Source organism: Astatotilapia calliptera, chromosome 3 (assembly GCF_900246225.1).
Source record: "Astatotilapia calliptera chromosome 3, fAstCal1.2, whole genome shotgun sequence".
NCBI classification, from domain to species: Eukaryota; Metazoa; Chordata; class Actinopteri; order Cichliformes; family Cichlidae; genus Astatotilapia; species Astatotilapia calliptera.
Window position 1 is genome coordinate 25,316,739 of NC_039304.1, and position 26,134 is coordinate 25,342,872.

General features: G+C 43.5%; 2 protein-coding genes and 2 non-coding genes across 5 annotated transcripts in view; all 4 read left to right on the forward strand.

The window, feature by feature from the left end:
- Positions 1–1,586: 1,586 nt before the first annotated feature.
- Positions 1,587–9,002, forward strand: rps4x (ribosomal protein S4 X-linked). The gene is made up of 7 exons (XM_026162564.1): positions 1,587–1,659; positions 2,219–2,296; positions 3,786–3,966; positions 6,385–6,482; positions 6,868–7,039; positions 7,125–7,282; positions 8,843–9,002. The coding sequence occupies exons 1-7, from the start codon at positions 1,657–1,659 to the stop codon at positions 8,942–8,944; spliced, it is 792 nt and encodes a 263-aa protein (XP_026018349.1). The 5' UTR covers positions 1,587–1,656; the 3' UTR covers positions 8,945–9,002.
- LOC113019815 (small nucleolar RNA SNORD61) lies at positions 4,834–4,909 on the forward strand. The gene has a single exon (XR_003272120.1). It is a non-coding gene; the product is annotated as a small nucleolar RNA SNORD61 (small nucleolar RNA).
- LOC113019816 (small nucleolar RNA SNORD61) lies at positions 7,852–7,924 on the forward strand. The gene has a single exon (XR_003272121.1). It is a non-coding gene; the product is annotated as a small nucleolar RNA SNORD61 (small nucleolar RNA).
- Positions 9,003–24,751: 15,749 nt separating the features above from the next.
- Positions 24,752–26,134, forward strand: part of nhsl2 (NHS-like 2) — a 191,663-nt gene continuing 190,280 nt past the window's right edge. For both annotated transcript variants that reach the window (XM_026162565.1, XM_026162566.1), the window contains exon 1: positions 24,752–25,332. In XM_026162565.1, the coding sequence (XP_026018350.1) occupies positions 25,038–25,332 (295 nt within the window). In that variant the 5' untranslated portion in view covers positions 24,752–25,037. The remainder of the gene's footprint in view (positions 25,333–26,134) is intronic.

Sequence of the window (26,134 nt, forward strand, 5' to 3'; positions counted from 1 at the left end):
ACATCATTATCACACTGGTCAGTTTTGTTTTTATAACACATTTCACAGCACGTAAACTTGAAAAAAAAAGTTTTTTTTAAAGAACTATGCACATCACGAAACAACAAAATCAATAAAACAAAACTTTACAAAGAAGTAAAAGACAAGCTAACGCCGACACACAGGGTTATTAATTTAAGCTTGTGAGAATGAAAAAGGTTTCATCTGTTTTTTAGTGTAGACACAGCCCACAGCTGCTGAAAGCATCTTCAGCAGACTTAGATCTTCTGTGAACAGTTCACAGATCTGCACCTGATGACCTAAGAGGTCTGACTGGGTTATAGTCAGAGGTGTGCTGGGGGCACTGGGAGCTTTATGAACTAACAGAGGGGTTCTAAGAGTTCTGTGTTGAACTGGGAGTCAATGAAGTGTCTTCACTGCTGGGGTAATATGGTCAAATTTCCTGTAAGGCTCCTGCATTATGATTATGTTACCCTGCTACATGTTTTGATAATCCTGCAGATTGATCTTTAGTAATCTAGCATGTTTGTTATGAACAGATAAAGCAATTTCTCAGAGTCAGTTTGAGATTACAGAGTCCAAAACAAAAACTAGGAGCAGTGAGTCCAGCAAACAAAGCAGGAGCAGTTCTGGAGGCCAACCACGTGGCCAGTGGCACCTCTCTAAGGACTGACGGAGGTGATGGAACTTCTCCAGCAGCTTGGCAGGCAGGTGGCAACTGTAGAGACCAAAACCCTTGGGAGCCTTGGCAGGTGCCGGCAGGGCCGGACCAGGCGTGGCAGGTGCCGGTGGTGCTGGAGTAGGCGTGCCAGGCCTGGCAGGCGGTGCCAGACCAGGTGTGGCAGGCTTGGAATACTGGCATTTCCCAACTGGGCAGGGGAGGCTTGGCAGGTGATGGCAGTGCCAGACTAGGCGTGGCAGTCGCTGGCGATACCGGCAGTACCAGACCAGCTGTGGCAGGTGGTGCCACACCAGCTTTGGCAGACTTAGCAGGAGCCAGCAGTGCCAGACCAGGCATGGGCGGCGCCATTGATGCCAGACCAGGTGTGGAAGGCATGGCTGGATGTGGCTTGGCAAGTGCTGGCTCGGGCGGAGCACAGACCACTGGCTGGGGTTGGAGCAGGAACAGACAGCTGTACGAAGACAGCTGTACGCAGGCAACCTCTGGTGGAGACAGAATAGGACCAGACCGCGGACGACCCCTAGTAGAAAAAGACCAGACGGCCATGGCCTCTGGTGGAGATGCCTCTAACTGTGGGTGTGCAGGGCACACAGCAGGCTCTGGTGACTGTGGCTGATATTTAAGCCTGGCCAGTGTACTCCTGAGAGCAGGTGTAGGCGCAGGGACTGGCAGGACACCCAAGGAACTGGTAGGTTTGCAGGAGCCCAAAACAAAAACTGGCATGACATTATGTCCTGGTGATCAGTTAAATGTAATTTTAAAATGGCTGCTCAAATAAGCGTTTAAAGATGGCTGTGGTGTAGTAGCCACTGGTACTACTAATAGGATATTAAAAAGTTTACAACACAAGCAATAAAAGCCAAGAAAGAACGTTAGCAGCGACTTTCAGTAGGTGTGTCCCTCGCACTGTGCCGTAGCAGGGCTTAACACGCGTTACCGGAAGCTTGGAGGTCCTTTCCCCCGCAGACTCCAACATGGTGAGCAGTTTCCCCTCAGTGTTCCTCTCTGAAATAATCCCTAAACATCACTTTTATGTTTTATACTACGAAACCTTTATGTGTCCTACTTTAATTTCTAGCGTCTTATTAAACGGAGGAAGTTTAAATTGTAGCTGAAAGCGTTGATTCTTGCTCTTAATTGATATTTTAAGACGACCTGATCCTTCTGTGCGGATTTGTCAGCCGCGGCTTGCTAGCTCGGTAGGGGCTATCACTGTTAGCCCGCTTAAAAAGGAAACAAAAGAGTATTACTGCCAGGAAGCCGAGCTGTGCAGTATTTTTATGCATTTATTTTAAATCTAGATACAATTTAAATCCTAAAATATGCCACAAATGTTTCCGGTGTGTGTCCCGGCTGGGCCGAAGTCTGTGCTAGCATGGGTTCAGTTAGCGCCGCATGCTAACATGGCCCACACTCGCCGGCCTTCCCAACGTGGTTTGGGTTCTGCTATAAACTCGCTGTATTTGTTCGTGCCTCAGGAGAATCAAGGCCGGTTGTATTTCATTTTGCTAACCGGCTTTGTCGCCTATTCCGCAGGCCAGAGGACCGAAGAAGCACCTGAAGCGCGTTGCAGCGCCGAAGCACTGGATGCTGGACAAGCTCACCGGAGTGTTTGTAAGTAATGTTTCCACGTACATACTGAAGACCCTTGGATGTTCACTTCTGTATCTCAGTGTGAAACCGTGGATTTTGTTTATTAACGCAGTGGTTAACACTGTCAGATGAAAGCTAGTGTAACATCACAGGCAGTTTGATTGGAGCAGGATGAATATGCCTGTTTAAAAAAACATTGAAGTGTACGTCTTTAATCCTGCATGTGTTTTAGTCCGTTATTTGAGATGGTCACGCATCACAGCAACACTTAAAAGACAGGTTATGCGTTTTTAATTAATAAGATGTTAATTATTGTGAAACAGACTGTAATGCTAACATGCTCCATTTAGGGTTAGCCACAGCAAGTCACCTGCCCTATCCCTAGCGTCCTTTTCTGTCACATCAGCCATCTTCTTGCTTTTCTTTCACTCTTGCAGCAGACTGAATACCGTAGCTTGAAATTATTTAAATCGTGGCAGCTTCTTGTCTGGTAGAAAAGAACAAATAGACTGTGATGCCATGCCATGTAGCTCAAGTAATGGTGTTACATGAGATCGACAAACGAGGGCTAATATTTCATTATAACACACAGATTATGCTCATATGATTCACTCCCAGTTGTACACACTCAGGACGCTCTGAAGGATGGAGAAAGTGTAGCACTTGCTTAAAGTGGAAAATGTGGGTCTGTGACTGCAGTAAAAAATTTCATCTGCTGGTACTGGGTGAGAAATGATGGCGGCATAGAGACTGTATCGCTTTTGTCATTTTAAATCTGTTTTTGTAGACGATAATGTTTGTTCTGCTGGAATTGGTGTTTACATATTTTGAGTCATGTAAGATGGTCTGTTAACATTGCCAGGTTACCCAGTGTGTTTGTGATTGATATGTGTGTATTTATGTGAGTGCTGTGAATGATCAAATAATAGTAATTGGATATGCCCTCTATGCAGGTGTTATGTGCTTGGGTGACAAAAGTCCACAGAACTATCATGTTTTTACTTTATTATACCAAAAATGTTTTTTGGTCATATTGCGTTTTACTGAGCTGAAACAACAAAGGGATTTCCTAGCTGCTTAAAAGCTGAGCTGTCTTCAGTGAGTCTTTCATGCTGGACTTGACCTCTTGCTCTACGATGTTGGACTGTAGCTGGTACTCCTGCTTCTGCACTGCAGCCTGTGGTATGCTTGGCGTAGTGGCATAAGAACAATGCTGTGTCCTGGTGACCTTCAGCTCATACTGGAGCTCCTGTGCAGATCGAGGAGCAGTATTGCGGTCCAACACTGTGGTGTCTTAGAAGGAAGGAGAGTGAACTGGGCAGCCAGGGTCAAAAACACGAGTGCATGAACTTTGAATAAAAGTGCATAAAGCGGACATGTGAATCTGCTACAAAGTTGATTGTATTTGTGGGGAATACTTGACTAATGATCATGAAGTGGAGCACGCACAGAAATCATGAAAAAGCTTCTTGTTTACAGACCATAACGCCTGCTTCCTTCTCCTCCTCAGGCTCCTCGTCCTTCCACCGGTCCCCACAAGCTGAGGGAGTGCCTGCCCCTCATCATCTTCCTGAGGAACCGCCTCAAGTACGCCCTGACTGGGGACGAGGTAAAGAAGATCTGCATGCAGAGGTTCATCAAGATCGACGGCAAGGTCCGCACTGATGTCACCTACCCTGCTGGATTCATGGGTGAGTTTTAGAGACTTCTCCACAGCTCAGATCAGCTGAAGGGTTCAAAATGTTCCAACTTCATTAAATTATGAAAAATGAGCTCCATCATCAATCATCTCATTTTTCGTGTGTGTGTGTGTGTGTGTGTGTGTGTGTGTGTGTGTGTGTGAGAGAGAGAGAAATGTTAATGTAGTTGCTGTTTTAATGCACCGCTTATTAAATATAAAATGACAACCAAATATTCGGCTCCAGAAATTAAATTAGATCCTGGAGGAAATTAAAAGCAGCAGCTTTGTAATTTTACTGGCTAAGTTAAGGCTGTATTTGTATGGAGAGAAAAAATTATAAAACTAAAAATTCTCCAAAGCAGAGGGTTATTTTAGACCAAACACACTCCTGAGTGTGTGCTACACAGGTGGGAATACCACAAATCAAAGTAATGATGTCAAATTTGTTTGCCAATAAAACATCAAATGCTGCCTATAGTGAGATGACTACCTGTTCAAGAGCTGAAATCTCCAGTTACACTTACTGCTCGTTCAGAAAAGCCTGAATATAAAAAATGTGTTTAAAGTTCCCCACTTTGAATTTATTCTTAAATCATGTGAGATCCCAGTTTGTAAACTGTGTGTGATGTTACATTGGCTCTCCTGCTGACCAGGGCTGTTGAGTGTTTTGTAATTGGTTTAGTTTTAGATCAGCTTCAGTGTTAGCTTCCCCTATAGTTTTTTCTTTTAGGATTCAAAGTTTCAGTCTTAAAGTTTAAGTAGTTCTTTTTTTAGTTTTTTCACATCTAGTTTTAGTTGACTGTGATAACTTTGCTGCTGACAGATTCTCAGAATGAGTGGCTCTGTAAATAGTCTTTGGATGTTTAGGGCAGAAGGAGCAGTGATGAATTTGTTGGTTTGATCAGCAATGAGCTGAAATTACACAACCAATTCCTCTAAGAAGTTCTGAGCTCCAAGAAGACTTGTAACGTTAAGTGTGTGCCTGAGCCTCCAGTGTAAATGCTTACAGGACTGTGTTGATATCAGTCTGTGGGAATAACGAGCAGCATGTACTCACAGCTGTAGCTTTATCAGAGATGTGGAGAGACTGGGAAAAGCAAGTTTCCAAAATAACCTGAGTTACTGCTTCAGTAACTATTCCAGGGAAGTAAATCTCAGAACGCCGGCTTTGTCTCTTTGCTTGTCAGTGACTGCAGCCAAGCCAGTAATTCGGAGCAGGCGTTTGGACAGCGGTGACAGTCGCGCCGCCATCAGTTCTCTCTCCACCTCAACACCAGCCAACAGCCTCACGTGGAGGTGTGGCTTTTTAATTTCCAAATCCAAGGGAAGCCTCCACTGCAGGATGTTCATGGCCTATTTATATACTGTACATGCACGCTAAACACTTGGTCACTGCAGCTGTAATATTGATGACTCTGGTGTTTTGTGTCATTGGATATGTACTCGGTACCTTATAGGTCAGTTTGAATGAGCTTGTTTTTAGGTGTTGATGTTGGGTTACCTTTTTGACTTCTGTGTCATTTAAAGCAAAAACGTTCATTAAAACCTGTTGCATATTCTTCTGAGGATGTCCCCATCACCGAACAGCGCTCTGAAGACCAGTTTTAGCTTTGATCTGAGTGGACCTTAGTCTTTCTTAGTCTTAGGGCAACTGGGCTCAAGAGTTGGGAGTTTGCCTTGTAATCAGAAGGTTGCCAGTTCGAGCCCCGGCTTGGGGCTCCAAGGTCGTTGTTACAAGGTCGTTGTGTCCTTGGGCAAGACACTTCACCCGTTGCCTACTGGTGGTGGTCAGAGGGCCTGGTGGCGCCAGTGTCCGGCAGCCTCGCCTCTGTCAGTGCGCCCCAGGGTGGCTGTGGCTACAATGTAGCTTGTCATCACTTGTGTGTGAATGTGTGTGTGAATGGGTGGATGACTGGATGCGTAAAGCGCTTTGGGGTCCTTAGGGACTAGTAAAGCGCTATACAAATACAGGCCATTTACCATCTCCACACTGAGCAGTCATCACCTTTGCCTTTTCACATCTTACGCTCACAGCATTTCTTTATTGGCGCTCTCTGCTCTGGGCTTGTTTTTGGCTGGCTGGCAAACGCTTTGTGTACATTACTGCCCCCTTCTGGTAGTGGAAGTCCATTACAGGGGCCAGATTTATAAAGAAAATAAAAAATTTTAAAAAGTCAAGTGTGCCCTAAAATAGATGTCGGATTTTAAATACCTGAAGAAGTTGATCCTGGCATTCATTCTGTGTTTAATTGCCAACTTCGGCATCAGAGGCCTTAATTTGGTGCTAAATACCATCCAAACATCAGCTCTTAAATGTTTGAAGGTAGAGTCTAAGTTTTCTGCTTTTTAACAAAGTTTGATGATGAGCTGTTGGTTGGAAACACCACAGGATTCATTTAACTGACGCCTGCTTTTTTTGGGTACCCAGATGTGATCAGCATCGAGAAGACCGGCGAGCACTTCCGTCTGATCTACGACGTGAAGGGACGCTTCACCGTCCACCGCATCACCGCCGAGGAGGCCAAGGTGAGAGCTTTAATTCATCCTCAACCCTCAAAGTACAGGCAGGTCATTTGTTACTATAGTGCTCTTTTTATCTGCACTTTTGTGTTTGTCATACCCACACTGTTTAATTTTTGAGTTTCTTTTGTCAGTTATGTTTTTTTTCTCTCTTTTTGTACCAACAAATAAACGCATAGTTACCTCACTCAGTTACTGTAAGGTTAAAAAAAAATCACAAGTCTGTTTATGCCAGAGTTGGTGTTCATGAGCTGATTCAAACCGGTGGCGCTATCACCAAATTCTCAGTGTTTCAGTCAGTCGTGCATGATGAGGTTTGGGGATTTCGTTTTTACAGGAAATGTCACATGTTTGTTCGCATTTCCTAAAACACCTCCTCTTCCTCTTACAGTACAAGCTGTGCAAGGTGAAGAAGATCCTCATCGGCACCAAGGGTATCCCTCACCTGGTGACCCACGACGCCCGCACCATCCGTTACCCCGACCCACTCATCAAGGTCAACGACACAGTCCGCATCGACCTGGAGAGCAGCAAGATCACAGACTTCATCAAGTTTGATACTGGTACGTTCAACTCTCTGCACAACCTGCAGGCTTGTTTCCTGTTAATGAAGAACATCTCTGACCGCTGATCTTCCTCCTCTTCCAGGTAACCTGTGCATGGTGACCGGTGGTGCTAACTTGGGGCGTATCGGTGTGATCACCAACAGGGAGCGTCACCCTGGCTCCTTCGACGTGGTGCACGTCAAGGACAGCACAGGCAACAGCTTTGCTACCAGGCTCTCCAACATCTTTGTCATTGGCAAGGTGAGAAATACGCCACCGCTGTCTGCAGCACACAGCATCCAGACCAGGGGGATGTAAAATTTTAGGTCCAGTGAGAAGAAATGTCCTCAAAGTGCTACTATTATGCAGAGTATTTTGAAGTATCCTAACGGTGTATCAGTCAGTATCATAGTCAACAGCTGACTGTCAAGTAAAAGCACAGCAGTGTTTAATTTTACAATGACCAGGAGGGTTCTCTAATAATTAAATCTTTTCCCCTCTCAAGTAAAACAAGGTTTTCATTCATAGATTTAAAAGTAGAGCTTTCAGAAAGGTGTAGTTTGAGTTTTTTTTTACTAACTACATGTAAACAAACTGACTTTTCCCTCTTTTCTGTTTCCCTAACTTGCTACTTCTGACTCTCACCTTCTTGCTGAGTCGATTAACTCGTAAAGACATTTGTGCAGATTAAAATAGAAGTAGTCCATCAGAATCTATTAATAAGTCTTTAAAGACGGTCTTCTGGGTGACCGTTGATGTTTTCTATCATTTGTTACTCTGGACAGGAGAATTAAAGCTGAGTTTATATCATGAGTCGGGTGATTTTTGGAGCAATGATGACGATTTGTGGTTTTGATTAGTGATGAAAATAAACTACCAATTCCTCTAAGAAGTTCTGAGCTCCATCACCAAACACTGGAAACTTCAGCTTAAGTGAACTGAGCGTGGGAACATGACTGTGGCTCTGTGCAGCAACAAACAGCAGTGATGGTTTAATATTGGACTCATTAACGCCGAGCACTGTGTGCTGCGTTTGATTACGTCCTCCGGGAGGAAACAAAATGCAGACAGGGTGCATAACTCGGGTTCCTGCATGTCGTTAAAAAGTCTTTGTCTGAAATCAAAATCAAGGACAGGAAAATGTTGGAAAAGTCATAAATTTGTGTGCTTTATACCAGGAAACGCACTACTGAAAGCCATCATGTTTAATAGCTGGGCCATTGAAGCAAACTGGATCTGGCAGAGTCCACAAGAGGGAGTGAAGTGCCACGAAGCAAACACACACACTGTGTTTGTGTTCCTGCTGATTTTGGCTCACAGTGAGGAGCCGAGCGGTGTGAAAAGCTTTATGAACTCCTCTCTGTCCCACTGAATCGCACATTAATGATTACGAGGACCTGGCCCTGTGGTGGGAGCGTGGTTAATAAAACGCTTCTCTCTGCTGCCTGACATTTATTTGGCGGCCGGTGTGATCGGATCTGTCGCCGGCACGGTCGTCTCTTTGCTGCGTGACATTTATGTGGCGGCCTCGGAGCTGCTCTTTTCTTCACCTCAGTGACAGCTCCTTGTAGAAGTGTTGGCGTGCAGATAAATGTTAACACAATTGAGGATCTTTGTTTACTGTTACAGACTGTGTTTCTCACACTGAGCACTTAAAAAGACGTTTGTTCTAAATAAATCTGTGGAACTGTGGCCATCTTGAATATGTCTGTATTCACTTTTTGAGTTGAAATTTATTTGTCCGGCTTTATATTTTTCCTGTTCAGATGCATTTTATCTTCTGACCTGCACTAACTGCTCTAATCTCCTGTCTGATCGCAGGGCAACAAGCCGTGGGTGTCCCTGCCCAGAGGAAAGGGAATCCGTCTGACCATCGCCGAGGAGAGAGACAAGAGGCTGGCCGCCAAACAGAGCAGCAGCTAAACTGGCCCAAAAGCAGCCTGATCCCTGGTTTTCAAATAAACTGTTATTTACAAAACAATCAGATTGGTCTTGTGTTTTATTACATTGGAAATGTGCTGTTTAATGCTTTATGTCCTAAAAGTACCTCGAAGCGTCTCAGACGGTTAAAAAATGACTCCTTAAATGGTGCTTTTGAGTGAAAATGGTCAAACCAGAAAAAGTCAGCAGTTAGATTCAAGTCAAACTTTATTTATATGGCACATTTTGAAGAACCTCCAAAGTGCAAGTTATGCAAAAACAACTGTATATACAACAGTCACTAAAATCACCAATAAATATGCACTGAAAACAATCAGATAAGTAAATAAGGCTATGACAGCATAATAAAAACCAGGGTGTTTTAAATTTTACTTGGAAAAATTGAATACTGTGACATTTTCTTTGTTAAACATGCAGGATCCTGAAGAAGGAAGCAGGTTTAATATGAGTTTAATCCTAAATTTGTGGGTTTTCTGGCATGCAGGTGTGTAAATCTAACGGGTAGTTTAAACTGTTTAAACACTACCATTTGTTACTGACTCACTATGAAAGCTCTTTTGGCTGAAATATTAACCACAGGGGAGGGGGCATGATGATTACAACAATTAACTGGCATGAAAGAGCAAAGATGTGGGATCAGAATGTTTCAAAATGACGACAATTAGAACTGTAAGAAAACATTGAGCATATTAGATTAATCGTGTTAAGATTGCTGCACCACATGGCGATTGGCTGGGCGGGGGGCAAATTATTGTTTGCAGAATTACATTAGATACACGTTTAACATTCACCTGATGGAAATGTTGATCCATTGCGTACACTCAGTAGACACTTGGCTAATAATATTACCTCTCAAACAGCTTGTTAATGCGCATGAGTGGGAGGAAAAAGGCGAGTTTTAAGTGACTGATGATGACAGATGGGTTGATCTCAGTGAGCCGCAGTCTTCTGTTAAAGTCAGGTCACAATAAAATGAGCTGACAGGAAGGCAACAGTTGTTCCAGCCAAGGTTTGCAGAAGAGCATCTTTTAACCTAAGACCTGAACTCTTTCATGGCATGCATTTTTAATTTCTCTTTGATATTCAGGCATATTGAGACTTGATGAATGTAAAAACAAAGAATTACCAGATTTTTTTTTTTTTTTACCTGATTTTTGTTTCTAAGAAAAATGAGAGCCACATATGAGGATATTCGTTTAAAATTTCGATAGAACAGTAGCAGTAAAATGTCCTCGTAAGTGGATATCAGGCCCTTGTAGATCAAAATTGAGTATTTTGGTCTAAATAACCCAAAATGTGACGTCCACATATGTGGACGCCAGGTCCTAGGAGGTTAATGCACGCAGCATGTTGAACGTTGAAGCAGATGGGCTACAGCATCAGAAGACCACAATGAGTGCCACACCTGCAATTTTGCTGAGCTAGTTGATGCAGGCTCACCAAAAATGGACAACAGAGGATTGGAAAAATGCTGTAAAAATTCAAATGTTAGAGTCAGAATTTGGTGTAAATGAGATTAAAGCATGGATCCATCCTGACTTCCATCAACAGTTCAGCTTGCTGGTGGTTTAATAGTGTGAGGGATATTTTCTTGGCACACTTTGGGGTCCTTCATACCAACTGAGCATTATTCAAACCCGACAGCCTGCCTGAGTATTGCTGCTGACGATGTCCGTCCTTTTCTGGCCGCAGTGTACCCAGCAGCCTTGGGCTTGCAACAACACCTCACAGCAAAAAGATCCTGGGTTTGAATCCAGGCTGTCTGGAGTTTGCATGTTATCCATGTGTCTGCGTGGGTTGCCACAGGGTCCGTCGGTTTCCTCCCACACTCCAAAAACATGTGTGAGGTTAGATTCATTGGTGGTTCTAAACTGACTGTGTGTGAATGGTTTTACACATATATGAATATTATATGCCATTTACTTTTAAAAACATGAAAAAAGTGAGAGCAAACAGGCTTATTGCAAGAAGCCCCGTGGATCATGTGAGTCTCTATGTTGTATTCGTCTGTCAATCCCTCTATGATCTCTCCTTCACACTCATCCATCTGTTTATATACTCCCAATCCCTCTCCTCCTTCTTTCTCCCTTATCTGCTCCCAGTACCACTTTTCCCCTCCTCACTTCAGCTTTAATTCTATATTCCTCTGTCTTTTCTGACTTGTCCCTTTTCTCATTTCCCACTTTGCTGTCATCCTTCCAGCCTCCATCTTTTGTCCAAAATAACTTCCAAGTGTCATCATTCCTCGATCCCGTGTAACCTTCTTTGCCTTTCCTCCTCATTGTAAGCAAAAGCCTGCTTCCTTTACATTCTTTCCTTCCTTATTTCCTCGCTTACAGTAATCCCTACTTTGCCTCCTCCCTTCATTCCTGTGTCCTTTGCTCCAACCCCCTTCTCTCCTATCCCATCCGCCGCTCTCTTTGTGTTCTGACTTCAGTACCCGTCCATATGGTGACTGCTGGGATGCAGCCTGCTCACGCACTGCAGAAACCTGGCCTGACAAACACCACCTCACTGTGTATGTGCTGGTGTGTGATGTAACCTGCTCAGGCCCTCACATTCCACCTACGAGTGTGTGTATGTTTGTGCAGTAAAAGAGCACAAGATCAACCCTGCTGCCCTCGTCCCTCCGTGACTTTGATTTCCAACCCCGCCCCCTTCAGCACACGACACACAACAACACGCACAGCAGGAATGTGTGTGTCCGTGTGTGTCGGAGTGTTCGGAGGGCCACGGCTCACTCCCATGACCGTCTGCTCTCTGACACACTGAACAGTACAGTAATCCATCATTGCTGGCAGCCATAAGTAAGGACAGTGTGTGAGGACAGTGGGTCTGCTCAACATCTAATATCTGTAAAATGCAACTACGAACAGCCTGGTCGCTTCATTATCTGGAAATGACAGAATTTAGACAGCCAGCAATGCTTTCATGTCACTGTTAATGGACATTTTTCACTGCTTTACACCCAGTTTATACTTAAAGTGGACTTATTTCATTGGTATACTATTAAAAAATACCATTGATTTAGGTAAAGCTGAGCATTTACCTAAATCAGAGCCTGTAAAAAATGGACGTGAAAAGTGATTCAAATCCTTTCCCAGCAGGGGGCGATCCCTTTGGATCCCTCTAAAATTATCTTTATTTTTGAGCTCAGGAAATCTTTTTTTGATGAATTTATAACATCAGTTATTAGTTTTGACTCTTATGCAATGCAATATGATGTTTACTTTATAAAGTAAGGTCCCATCAGGAAAATAAGTCACCAATAAGCAGGCTATACTTTATAGTTATCAACAAGTTTGTGGTGTCCTTTTTCCCCCGTCTACCCGTTTGTTGTGACATCTGGCTTTTTAAATGAAGTTTATAATCAAACTTTGACCATTTTTGACATTTTAACAAGCCAAATATATATCCCATATAATTTTAAATGTTAGCAAAAAGTTGACACATAAGCTGTAGTTTTACATTAATAATCCCAAATTATTATAAATTGCTATGGTTTTACCCTATTTTCTGTCAACAACTCAGCTAGTTGTTTAGAACAAAATTCTGAATTGTTTTTCCTGAGCGGTCATTAAATATGAAATTTTGTAGAAGGAAACTATATTTTCTGCTAATTGTGATTAATGTTTTCAATCTGTGTCTTGAACTGAACGCTATTAATCAATGCTATTATCATACTCACTAGAATTTGTTAGGTTAGCATGTTTATGTTAACATCATTTTCTAACCTAGAAACATTTACTCTGAGCTTTGAGCTAAATGCTAATGCTTCTGCAAATGTTGCTAAAAAAACCCCAGAAAGGAGCTCTTAATGAACATCTCTTTAATGCTAGCTTATGTTACATAAAAAAATTAGCGTGTTATAATTTTAATATATGTAATATATTTTAATATAAACTAAAACTAAACTAACCAAAGCTTGTATGACCTGAGCTGCGTTAAGCTGCTTGCCTAGCCCCAAAGACACATAACCAAAAGACAATCACTTACCTCCCTGACTAACAAAACATGAGAAAAATGTGCCCAACTGAAAAGGCGATCCACCCCTACCTCCTCCTGGATTCACAGAACAACACAGGGCATGTCACAACCCCAGCCAGCTGGGGTAAACCGAGGATTTACCCCGTCCTCAACCTTGCCGTCATATACTCCGCCTCCAGATATATTTATATCTATATATATCCATCCATCCATCCATCCATTGGCTTCCGCTTATCCTTGAGGTAATAATTAGACATTTTAGCAATTGTTTACATCAATGAGTTACTGTACTTTGATGTGATCACTCTTTAAATTAAGTTTATTAGCCAAAAAGATTTGGAAAGCAAATAGTGTCTATTGTAAACACTGTACTTGGTGTAATTTAACATATTTGTAGTTGGATATGGTTACAATTTTTTTTCTCCTTTCAAATAATGTGTTTTAGATCATTTGGCTGAACGGTGTGTAACTTTGTAACATTATATATATCTGCCTATTTCAGAAGTACTGAGTTCTCAATAGAGCCATTCATTAGGTGTATGGAGTATATTCATAACTCATAAAAACATGGCCAAAGCTGTAAAAATAAGGCCCAACCTGAACGATCTTGAGAGTATCTGGGGTTCATATTGCAGCTTGTTTAAATTCAACTTTCACCTTAACATGACTTGAAGTGGTGCTTTTTTTTTTTTTTTTTTTAAATGTATTGCTATGAAAGGAAACAGCAGACTTAAAACACCTTCTGAGGTTTGTGCTTTAGCAACAAATCAAAAGTGTCAGTGTTGTCCCCATTTTTATATGCCTGGGACCAGATTTCATAAAAAAAACAAGTGCATGCACAAACACACACACACACACACACATGCATGCACAAACACAGTCTTTGAACATTTGAAACATGAGACTCGCCAGACGCATGGTTTGCTCCGGTCCTGTTCTGAATCCCCTTGCAGAGCAGAGCAACAATCGCATTTGATTCACACATACAGTCACACAGCGGCTTTGAAGTGCATTTGGTAGGAAATGGAAAAGGAATGTGAGCTGTGGAGCAAATGCAGAGGAAAAACATCCACCCGGAAAACCAACATGTTGAATTATCTAACAAGCTGCACAGAAACACAGCAGGGATGCATCCACTATAAAGATATTGACACACAACGCATTTACTAATATTATCAGCTTTTACAGCTCATCCAGCTGCTCTTACCTTAAATAATACACTGGGCAGACCTTTTCTCTAACGTATTTATTTGTTCTTTAACTATCACGCACATTAAGGGGAAGACTTTGGACACCAGCGGGACTCCTGCAGCCTCAACCCAAAATATTTAACATGTTTTTGAAATAATGACAAAAACAAGGCCTCAAAGTTTCACTTTTATATGGGTATATTAAAATAAACAACACAGTCTCATATGTCGTACTTGGGCTATTTATTATGCTACAGCTCACAGTTGGTGTGTATTTCAACATCCTGCAGCTAAAGATGTTTCCTAGCAACTAATTTACCCATTTCCAAAACCTTTATGAGCACTGGGCATTTCTTAAATGTTTAAATGGGAACTCAAAGTCTGCTCTAAGCCTCTCTCCCAGCATATTTTAAGAATTCAACAGGGGGAGAAACAACAGAGGCTACAAAGCGTGTGATGGGCTGAGGGTCAGCAGACTTTGGGGAGTCGATCTGGAAGTCTGAGCTAACCAGCCACAAAAAGCTTCGGCCAGGCTCTGCTGGAAAGACACTTTGAGAATCACTAGATTTTTGGCCTTGAGAGGCGGTAATCGCCCGGGTACCACCGTAGCTGAGCTGTGAACGACAAGATTTTTATGAAAGGTAGTGCCACTCCAGGGCAATAGGTCTTATTGCAGTAAACGCTTCTTTATATGGACCCTAGATACGAGTGTGAGAAAATAAGTAAAATCCATGAAAGTACGTGTTTTTGCCATTCAACTTTTTATTAATTCAGTTGAACAGAAATTGGCTGCAGTTCAGCAAAGGGTGCAGCAGAGGGCGCTTGTGAGATAGTCCTCGATGAAGAAAAGTGAATGGAGCAAAATAATTTTGATGATTTACACCTGATTTTAGATATAAAAATGTACATTTTATTTTCATGTCTCACAAATAAAGAATTGGCGATATATTCCAAGTGAAACAAAACAGTATATAAAATGCTAGCCTTCTGCTAACTCATGCTAGCATTGCACTAGACTGGTCTTTTAAGGGTTTAAAACAGGGTAGCAAACATTTACAAAACGTACCGACACATTAAAATGGATCTAAAGCCAAATGGATCTAAAAATTGAAGCCAACACATGACTGCCTTAAATGGATTTTGAGGACTTGTGATAGACAAGTTCTTAGCCAATGAAAGTGTGGTTTTACTATCAGATCTGCCACTTGCTCATCGCACCAGGTTTCAGAACACCAAGATGGCAGATACGCTCAACTCAAGGCTATAGAAACCAATAATCAACGTCATGGTAGATACATCCGTCCTTCATACCGTCTATGAGGCCACCTATAGGACGCATGCATAGTTGGTGCATTGTTTTAAAGTCTCTGTGTCTTTGGGACCAGCAGTTACTGAGAGATCATCGAACAGTTTGTTTGCCTCTGTGTTTGTGGCCTTCACTGCATGAAAGAAAGCAGTTAGTTGCGTGTCTATCATCATTGCCTGAGTCCTTAACCAGAGGATTTCTGATTACTTCCATGAATCGTCTAACCTTTTCATTCTTTGACCTCTTAAAAGTAAATACTACAGGAAACCCTTCTTCACGATTCTGTTTGGAGTGTCAGTGGATGTAGTTCAACTAATGTTTTTCAGTGATTTTTAGAGATAATCAGAGTCCAAAAACCTCATTAATATAATGGTCTCGTGACCCTCGCAGATTAATCTCAGAGCTTCTTTACCTACAGGTTGTAAACCACTGAGATTCGTTTCTCAACAGCTATTGGAGCACTAGCCTGTCGCTGTGGTTAAACGTACAGCATGTGCAGCGTGAAACAGAGAAGACGTGGACAAAGTAATGGAGGTACTGCCTCGGAGCGTGCTTCTTGTGCGAGTACAGAAGTGGGCTGAGCTGCTAAAACAATGAACTCAGTCTTCTGCGGGAGGTGGAGGAAGAAGAGAGTGGAGGCGGAGGGAGTGGGTGAAGACAGCTGTTTCTAATCAATTGCTTCCATGTGATTGACTGCCTGAATGGCTGTCTGCTGATTGGGCAAATGACTCGTTGACGGTAGAGGTAGGGGGCTGAAGGCGGGTTTTTTGATGACTAGTTTACCCTGACTGGTTTAATAAGTTAGCAGTCAGCTGGCTGATTGACCAAGTGACAGGTTGCTTGTAATGGCAACTAAGTGGTTAGATGATATGGTCACAGATCAGTGATATGGATGGCCACTCCCTCCTGCTCCGCCTCGCTTCCTACACACACACACACACACACACACACACACACACACACACACACACACACACACACACACACACACACTATCCCTCGTCTCTCATAAGCTTCTCATGTTGATGTATTCAATTGTGTCAATAAAAAGCAGTTTATGTTGAAATTCCTCCTCCTTCCCTCTCTCCATCCCCCTCTCCATAAGACCAGCTCAGACTGCAGGAACAAAAACATTTAGGTAGGCCAAGTTCACGTCTGGGAGGGGTTGCTAAAAGGGGCCTGGGGGCTGCTCTGAGCACCAGATGTGCTTTTTCAGGGCGGAGGAGGGGTGCGTTCTTGAACCTCGGGTGGAGCATTGGTGGAGTTTTCGCTGGGCTCCAGAGAAAGCAGAGAAGAGCGCTGAGACACAGCTGAGAACGAAAGCAAAGTACCTCCTTCAGCAAATCAGCCTGGATCCAAATGTAAATGCTTCAGCAACAGATCATTTCAGACATACTTTGCAATAGTCTGCACCCCAACGCCAACCACCTGATCTCTTTCTCTCTGTCCCACGGTGGATTGCAAAAATAAATAGCATGGATCAGAAAGAGAAATGACACATAGAATGTATTTATTTTACTCAGTTCTTTGGTTTTACTGTGAAATACTGAACAGTTTTCCTCTTCTGACATTAAAAAAGAGGCAGAAAGTGAAAATGAGACCACCAAACCAAAACAGTTCCAGTACAGACTGTAAGCTCTAAAAAACAAGCAACTATAAGACGAGTAAAAGTCGGATTACCTAAGAGGTAGAGCCCCTGGCAGGAATGTTCGACCTGATGGGAGCTGTTCAATGAGATTCGGAAACATGCTGCCCTTAAAAAGGATGGAGTTCACCTCACTGTCATTCATTTACCTTATTTTGATGTCTGTGTCAATCTTGGAGTAATATTTGCATTCTGGAAAAGCCACAAAAAACTGCTGACATCTGTCATTTTAGCTGGTTTTAGTTAAACCTTTCATGCTCATAAAACATCTTTTAAGGCATTAATTATTAATGATGTCTTGTTAATGAGCAACTCAGGTTGTAAACATGTATTTGAGGTTTACACAGCATATTAACACTTGTTTAGGGGGTTTTAAACACAGTTTCATGATACAGACAAAGAATGATGCCAAAGCTGTGTGTGATCTCAAATGCTAATGGTTCATTTAGAAGAAACAGAGGCAATTAGCCTCACAATTATAGAGATTAGGAAATTAGATTATGAATTAGAAAAGATCAGATGGTTATTTCCTGCTAAATGATGCAGTTTGGCTGCTAAGCTACATGCTAGTGTACTGCCTTCAAATCACATGTTTCACTTTTAATGTTTGAAGAGAAAAAGCATTTGAGGAGTGGCAGAGAAGTATGTGAGGGCGGTGCAGGACATGCATGAGGACAGTGAGACAGCGGTGAGATGTGTGGTAGGAGTGACAGATGGGTTCAAGGTGGGGGTGGGATTACATTAGGGAGCCACTCTGAGCTCCTTGTCTGCATGTGATGGACAGACTGGCATGTGGACCATGATGTTTGCAGATGATGGTGTGGTGTGTAGTGAGAGTAGAGGGGAGGTGAAAGAGAGCCTGGAGAGGTGGAGTTATTCTCTGCAAAGAAGAGGAATGAAAGTCAGTAGAAGCAAGACAGAATAAATATCTGAGAGTGACAGGTGTCACAGTGAAGCTGCAAGGAGCAGACGTAGTAAGGGTGGATGAGTATACCCAGCGTAAACCATCCATAGCAACAGACAGGTGAGGAAAAGAGTGCAGGCAGGGTGGAGTGGGTGGAAATGAGAGTTGGGAGTAACTTGTGACTGAAGGACATCAGCAAGAGTGAAAGGAAAGGATTACAGGATGGTAGTGAGGCCTGCTGTGATGTATGATTTGGAGAGGGTGGCACAAGAGGAGGAGCTGCTGAGATTTCCACTGGTGACCAGAATGGACCGGATTAGAAATGAGCAGTTTGGAGACAAGGTCAGAGATGAAAGGCTGAGATGGTTTGGATATGTGCAGAGGAGGGATAGTGGATATATGCTGATGATGGAGCGGACTGACACAAGGAAAAGGGGAAGACCTCAGAGAAGACTCATGGATGTAGTGAAGGATGACAAGGTTGGGGAGAGTGAGGCGGAAGGAAATGATCCACTTCGGCGATTCCTAAGGGGAGGCGCCAAAACAAGAAGAAGAAGAAGAAGAAGAAGAAGAAGTAGAATTTAGACTGACAAGTGAAGCAAATATGTGAATGCTAAAAAATCTGCAGTTCCTCTAGTGGCCACTTGAGGCCAACTTCAAAAGCGAGTCAATCCTCATAGACGCCCATAATAAAAAGCCTGAATTCAGCAGTGAAATGAACATCTTCACAGCCAGTTTAAACTGTTTTTGTCTGTAGAGCTAAATCAATAATGTTATTATTGTTATTTTGTTATTATTATTGTTTATAATTACATTTAATTGTTAATATAGCTAAAAGTTAGGGATAACTACAGGCATGGCAACTTGGAGTGAAAGCTGCGAGTTTGTGATCAGCTTTGTGACGGAAAAAACACTTTAACGAGCCGGCTGCTTGGTTTCTTCTGTAAATTCACATCATGATAATTTCAGTCTCTCTGTCTTTATTTTTCCTTTCTGGACTCTCCAAGAGTAGCTTTGCATGATTCACAGTTCAAAATAATCCTTGTTTATCTCATATAGAGCCTTTGGGCCGCCTTTCAGTTCCAGTACACGTTAAACCAGCTTTCTTCTGATTGGTTGACCCTCACAAACGGAAGGTTCAAATAGCAGGTGGGCGGGGCTTCTGCACTCACGGGTATCACATAGTAAAGAGCCAAGTGTAGGATAATGTGTCTCAAACCGAGAGTTTAGAGCAGTGTGAAGCCTGAGCTTTGTGGATCGCACCCTTGTTTAACTCTTTATTTGAAACTTTACCCATGTGTAACAGCACATGTGTGACAGAAAAAAGGAAAATCATAATAGGTCCACTTTAATACAAAATTCCAAGCTTGAAGCTTCTCAACAGCAGCCACAATCCAATGGGCAACAGCGGTTATTTCCATCTGTCATGCAGTGGCTGAAAAACATCACTTTTCTTTGCAGTCATGGGCAATTATCACATTATACTGACAAACAAACAGGAAATCAGAGCGCAGCCATAGCCATGCCCCTCACGCTTCATAATTACGGCTGGCTTATGCACGGTCGCAGAAGCATCAGATTGTGGATAAAAGGTCTCCAGAACACTGGGAGAAGACACATTAAAGCAATTCTCAAATTAATCACAGTGAGTATTGAATTCTGCAAATCTCATTTTGGAAATAAACCCTCAACTTGCGATGAGAGGAGGTGAACGGAGGACAAATTATAAACTGCAAGATTTACGGCAGAGGATGCGAGCAGCTGGCTGGGGGAAAACAACTGCGAAGCAAAAAGGAAGAAGAAGAAAAAAGAAAAGAAAACGGCTCCAGAGAGGCAGAGATGGAGCTGAAAGTCCCCTCCGCCCTTCTCCCTCAGAGTCCAGGGGGCCACATCATGTGCCCGAGAGGCTCCTGCAAAGATGCGATTTCTTAAAGGGATACTCTGACCACTTTTGTTTGTTTTTTTCTTCTCTCTGCACTCCTCTTGTCACTCTGCGGCGGGGTAGAGGAATCCGCTTTGTGAAGATGATGATGTTGGCTGACCAGAGAGGCTTGGCTCGCGCTCGGGTTGTGTTCAGAGGCGATGAAAAAGGGCAGGAAAAGACACGCCCCCCTCTTTCAGATCAGGATCTCATGCCTGTGTTGTGTAAAGCCATCTGATGAGTAACCTACTCCTTTTCCTATGTGGAAGTTCTGACCTCGGGTCACACTCGTGGGAAACTGGTGAAAACGGGGCCATAGCTGAAGCGTCAGATCACGCAAATGAATAAGTCTTCTGGCTTTTCACACTATCTACACCATCATGTTTTGGAGATCTGAGCTGCAGAGATGTTTGCCTTCTCTTGAATATAATGGCGCTGTCTTGCTCCAAAAATCATGATTCGGTCACTACAAACCTCCTCATGAACAGTTTTGTGGGCGACGGGTTTTGTTTCCACTGAGCTACAACTGCTAAAAGTATCACCCTGCAGTGGAAAGTGTCCATCTAGCCCCAAGGAGAGGCTCACGCCCATGACAGCGTGAGGGGAAGTCAGCTTCTTTCCATGCCGCGTGTGTTTTCCTGGAGCTCCGTGCCACTTTATTACTCCAGTTTTATTATATCCAAGAGAAGTTTTGGTTGATGATGTCACAGGCAGCACAATCTCCAGACTGTTTCGTGTCTGTCATGTGTCTTTAAAATGAACCTGAGAGTGGGTGGTGGATTTGCAGTTGTAGTGTTGTCTGGGAATCCCCGTCTAACCGCATGGTGTTTGGGTGGGCTGTGAGCAGCAGGTCCCACTAAAGGACGTCAGGACCTCGTGCCACCCTTGTTGAGTCTGTTTAATCATACAAAGCAACCTGCTGGAGGTCATTTTGTATGGCTTTTCAAGGCTCACTCAAGGAGGCTGATACTTAAAACCCTTCTATGCTCTCCTCCACTAACAGCCTGTCTCCTGGTATCTCCTCCACACTCTCGAGACGCAGCTAACTTTCTCATACCAGTACTTATGAGGGGATGTGCCATCCTGGAGAAAGAGGACTACTCGTGCAACCTGAGATCAGAGAGAGCAATGCGCTGTTGTTGCCTCTCATTTCCAACCCATCCATTTTCTTCCTTTTATCCAATTCAGGGTCATAAAGGAGCTGGAGCATATCCCAGCTGCCATAAAGCGACACCCTAGACTGTTGAAAAGCGAATACAAAATGATAAAAAACCGTTTATAGCTATGTGCCATTTAGAATCACCATTTCACCCAAATGCATGTCTTTGGCAGGAAGTCAGACTACCCGGAGAGAGTGTGTGAAGAACACACACGTTTAAACCCCGACCCTTCTTACTGTGAGGCAAGAGTGCAAAGCAGAACCTGTTCTTGCTTTCATTTGCACCAAACCAGCTGAAATGGACTCACTCGCAGTGGTTTCTGCTTCCTAAGCGGACAGACTGATATGCCTGAAGTTAAGGTTAAAAGGAAGCCCCGCTGTGTGCTGCGGTGAAATCCGCAAAACTTGCAAAATGCTTTTTTCCCCCTCGTTTGTTTTTTATATTTCTCCAGTAAATGATCAGAAAACAGAACAAACATGCAGGGAACCAATGCTTGTTTCTAGACCTTGTTTCTACATCATGACTATTAAACTGCTGCTGAAACTATGATGCATCCCATGATACTGATGCTCAAAAGTGGGTTACAGGAAAATCATACTGAACAGAAATCAGATTTTGTCTTCAGAGCGCGACGCTCGGAGTGGGTGTAAAATGAATTTGGTTGTGGTTACAGAGCTTCTTTTTCAGCCCTGAGAATTTCACAAGAACTTAAGGTGGTATAAGGGCTCGGAAATGCTGGAAAACAGAAGGCAAATTAAAAAGTACACCCCTGTGTACTTTTTAATTTGCCTTCTGTAAAGAATGGCTCCAATGTGCACTAATTATAAAAAAAGCTTTTAATAGTACATGTCTGATTGTGAGGTGGATATGCTGGACTGTTGATAGACTCTGAGGGTGTCACAGAGATTTTGCTAAATCTCCAAATATATATATAAATCTCCTAGGGAATTCCAGGGCGGTGTACTCACCCACCTAAGTGGAGTATATTTAGTTCTGTTTGCTGATGTTAAAATGGCGATGTGCAGGTGTAATATTAAGATCCCACTGGGGTTAAAATACTACACCCACTGATATTTGTGTTTGCTATATGAGGCCTCGGGCTACGCTTTAGAAGAAACCCAACACACCTACATCGTTTCTGTGTTGAATTATCTTTAACTTTTTAATCACACGGCACAGCAGCAGCAGCTCGGTTATTTGAATTTATCTTGTTTTTGTTAGATGGGTAACAGGGCGGCGCTTACACTGACTCATATTAATGTCAAAGAACTGCAGAAAGAAAAATCTGTGAAAATATCTGAGCTTTCTTCTCCATCCTCCTCCAGCGGGCATCAGATGGAGTTTAGTATGGAGGTCCATTTGTGCCAAAATTATGTTTCCATAGCTACACTCTGTGTCGACTGACTTTCTTTTCGACTTTCAACTGCAGTTCAGTTTTGACTGAACACATTTTGTTTTTTGCCCCTGAATGTGTGATTTCAGAAACTTGGGTGTCGTTTTTGACAGTTTGATCATCACTGCAAACAGCTGGTTCAGAACAGTTTTATCATTATGGGGATATTTAAAAACTCAGAAGTCTGGTGTCAAAGGCTGAAGTTGAGATGATTATTCATGCCTTTATCTCTTCCCATCCGTCCATCTACCCAGTGCTTGTGACCAAAGGTGAGGGTAGGGCCAAAGATCAAATGGTAAATCCACAGCTCCACTCAGCTCTCTCTTCACCACGCTGGTCCAGTTCAGCATCCACATCACTGCAGGAGCGGCTGTCAGTCCCCCGCTGCCCTCTCTCCTCACTCATCAATAAGACCGCAAGACACCTAAACTCCTCCAAGTTGGGCAGCCTTTTCCTAGCAATTTGTCACCAAATCAGAGCTAGTCAGTTAAAATGATTTTAATGCTACAGCAGTCGACATGGTGGTAAGTGTGAATTGCAGACTGTAAAATATATGGTCGATTCTCTCTCTGAAGCAGCCTGCCTCCAAAATTAAAAAAATTCAGTGGATTTAAAAACTCTTAAAGTTCGGCCAAAAATCCTGACACACGAACATAGTTTTGGCACAAATGGACCCTCGCAGAAAGTACTGTTTGTGTCAAACCAGGTACTCTAAAAAATCAGTCCTCACATCTGTGAGACTAGACGACTGAAACAAAGGACTCGTGATCTGAGCTGTCACTGTAACGACCTGCTGGCTCAGATAAAATGACGTTAGGCATGTGTAATGTGTTTGAGCACTGCTGTGTCCCCATCTGGAAATCTGGGTCTGGAGCGGAGGTCTGCACATGTATTCAGCTTATGGAGAAGAAAGATTTGGGGATGTGGGGGGTGTGAGACGGTCTGACTTGGGAATTTCTGTTCCTCAGTTTTTTGTATCCTCCTCATTTTGAGACCCAGTTCTTTAAAGCGACCTCGTTTTTCACTCCGCACAGCCTCCGCTGACACGTTTGGCTCTGTTTAGAAATCTTGCTTCTTATTTTGATCTTCATTTTTGGGCCAATTGATGTCAAAACTGCTACTGGACAATCCAAAAACATTTCATGCCTACACTCAGCTGCCATTTTAATAGGTAAACAAAGTCAGCGCCTCCTACCACTGAAACTCCCCTCTCAGTCTGCTTACAGAGGTTAAACCAAACATTTAATCCCTGGGATATCTTAATATAAGAGAGAAAAAAAGTGCATTTTAAGCATTTTGTCTCAGTTTTTCTACACAATAAATATGTAGAGTTACAGAAACAGTTCTAGTAGCTCACTGCCCAGACTTTCTCCTGTTTTTTATGAAACACAATGTTTTGGTTAATTCACCTAAAACGTCTCTGTTATTTAATGATTTATCTTAATTATTTTGTATATCAGCAGGGGGATATCAGCAGGAAAAGCTTAAAACTTATGATAATACAATTTAAAGTTTAAAATCTACGCTCTCCTTCACGTTTTCAAAAGCCTTTCAGTGGGCCGGATTGGAGTCTTTGCCAGGCCAATTCTGGTCCCCTCGGGCCTCATGTTTGGCACCTCTGCTCCACATGTTAAAAACCTGGCTGCAGTCAGTGAAGACTACCCTGGGTGTGTTCTGGCTCACAGTCTGCAAGGTGCTGCATGTGGCTGAGCTTAACACCTCTCCACGCAAGCTCCCCCAAACATAAAGTGAGGAAAGGAAGAACGCAAAAGTTTTCGGACACGAGCTCCCACTCGCTTCGATTATTTCGATTTTGCACATGCACGCGTGGGCACAGACAAGGCAGTCACGCGCATTGTGGTGGTGGTTGCGGTGATGCTGCATGAAGGAGCTGATCCATCCCCTTCTCTGTCCTCCTCCATCTTCTTCTCCTACTCCTCCTCTCTTCATCTCTCCCTCCATCAGACAGGTTTCCTCCAAGGGAAACACCAGACTGTTGCGCACTGTGTCGCTGCGTCAAGCCCGACATAAAAAGATGTGACGCTGGGTGAATCTTTTCATAATAAAAGCATGTTTGAAAATATTAAAAGGGTGTAAAGAGTAAAAGAAATGCTAACAAAGTGGCGATAACAGCGCAAAAAGGTCTCATAAAACAGAACCATGTTTCTATACGTGAAGCTGAAGCTGCATAAAACTATTCGGTTCAGGGGTTTTATATGTGCGAGTCCCCGATAAGAAACGCAGTAAATTCGGGCTTTAATTTTGAAGCTTTAACAGGAAATCTCGTCTGTCACACTCTTCCGATCTTGACTACAGTCCTCGCAGCAGCCGACTCTCTCCTCTCCACTGAAAAAAATAGAAAAAAAAATTCGCTTGCAGTCAAAAACAATGAGGGCGCACGACGCGCAACTCGCTCCGAGCCGCTCAGCCAGCAGCGCACTTTTACCTCCCGGAGGATCCGTGGCGTGTGGCTGTGCGCCACCCGGAGGGAGAAGATCAACGGGGATATAACTTGACTGTCTGAGGAGTTTGATATTTTTGGAATCAGAGGAGGCGGGAGAGAGAAATCATGCCTTTTTGTAAACGCACGATATTTCCGAAAGATGTGTGCAAGCCCGACGGCAAGAGGCTGCAGCAGCAGCAGGAGCAAGGGGAGATTTTCGGGGACTTGGCGGACGTGTGCAGCTTCACCCTGTGCTCGGTGCTCCGACAGCTCTCGGATTTGTCCCGGCACTCGGTGAGCATCCTGGAGGAGCTGGAGGGAGACCTTGTGTCCATCTGCCACCGGTCCTGCGCGCTGGAGGGCAGAGTGGTCCGACTGCAGAGGCACGTCGCAGAGCTGGTCAGCAAACCTCCACCGAGAAGTAAGAGAGATAAAAAAAAAAGAAAAAAGAAAAAAAAGAAGACGCTTAAGTTGAGCTGACGGAGCTCACACCTGCGCTCACTCCTGCAGAAGGGCTCAGCTGTTTGTTGGTTTGTTTTTAGTCTTGTGTGTGGTGACTTGAGTGAAAGTTTTGTGGAGTCAGCGCGCGCTCTGACACTCTGGGGTTTCACTGTGACAGTCTCCACAGTGACAGAGGGCCAGCCCTGCACGTGCGCGTGAGCGAGTGTGAGGTTTGTTATTGTCAGCTGTCAGCAGAGCGCTCTGCCTTCAGTTACTGCGGGACACACCGCAGGTCACTTTGGGAAGATGAAACTACATGTTTGATTTAATTTGCTGACACGTGACGGTTGAGGAGGTGGAGTTCATGTCCGCTCGGCAGTGACCGAGGCTTCATAGCTGTTCGGGACGGCATGCGACTTTGGCTCAGGGGTGTGCAAGTTTACCAGATGCCCCTGAAAGCAGCACGTTGTGGGTGTGGAGAGTGGAATGTGAAGTGGGTGAAAATGCGTGGATGTCATGAGTGTTTTAGAGTTTTGTCGCTGTGGTCTTCCCTCTTGTTTATCTGTAAACACAGTTTGACCTCAGCTGCCGGCTCCTCTGCTTGCGTGAACGATGTGTGAGCAGAGGCGTGTAACTGTTTCCCGGGGAGGGGAAACTCTACTCTGATCCTAAGAGCTTGGAAAAAGCGACATACATAAGTTTGTTGAAGATGTTTCTTCAGTTCTAAAACCAAAAAGCGGAGAGGCTCAAGTATCTAAACCCTAGTGGGGGTTTCCCCTCAG

Coding starts and splice junctions, on each gene's coding strand:
- rps4x (XM_026162564.1), top strand. Junction 6,483..6,867: donor TCACCGCCGAGGAGGCCAAG/GTGAGAGCTTTA, acceptor TTCCTCTTACAG/TACAAGCTGTGCAAGGTGAA. Junction 7,283..8,842: donor ACATCTTTGTCATTGGCAAG/GTGAGAAATACG, acceptor GTCTGATCGCAG/GGCAACAAGCCGTGGGTGTC.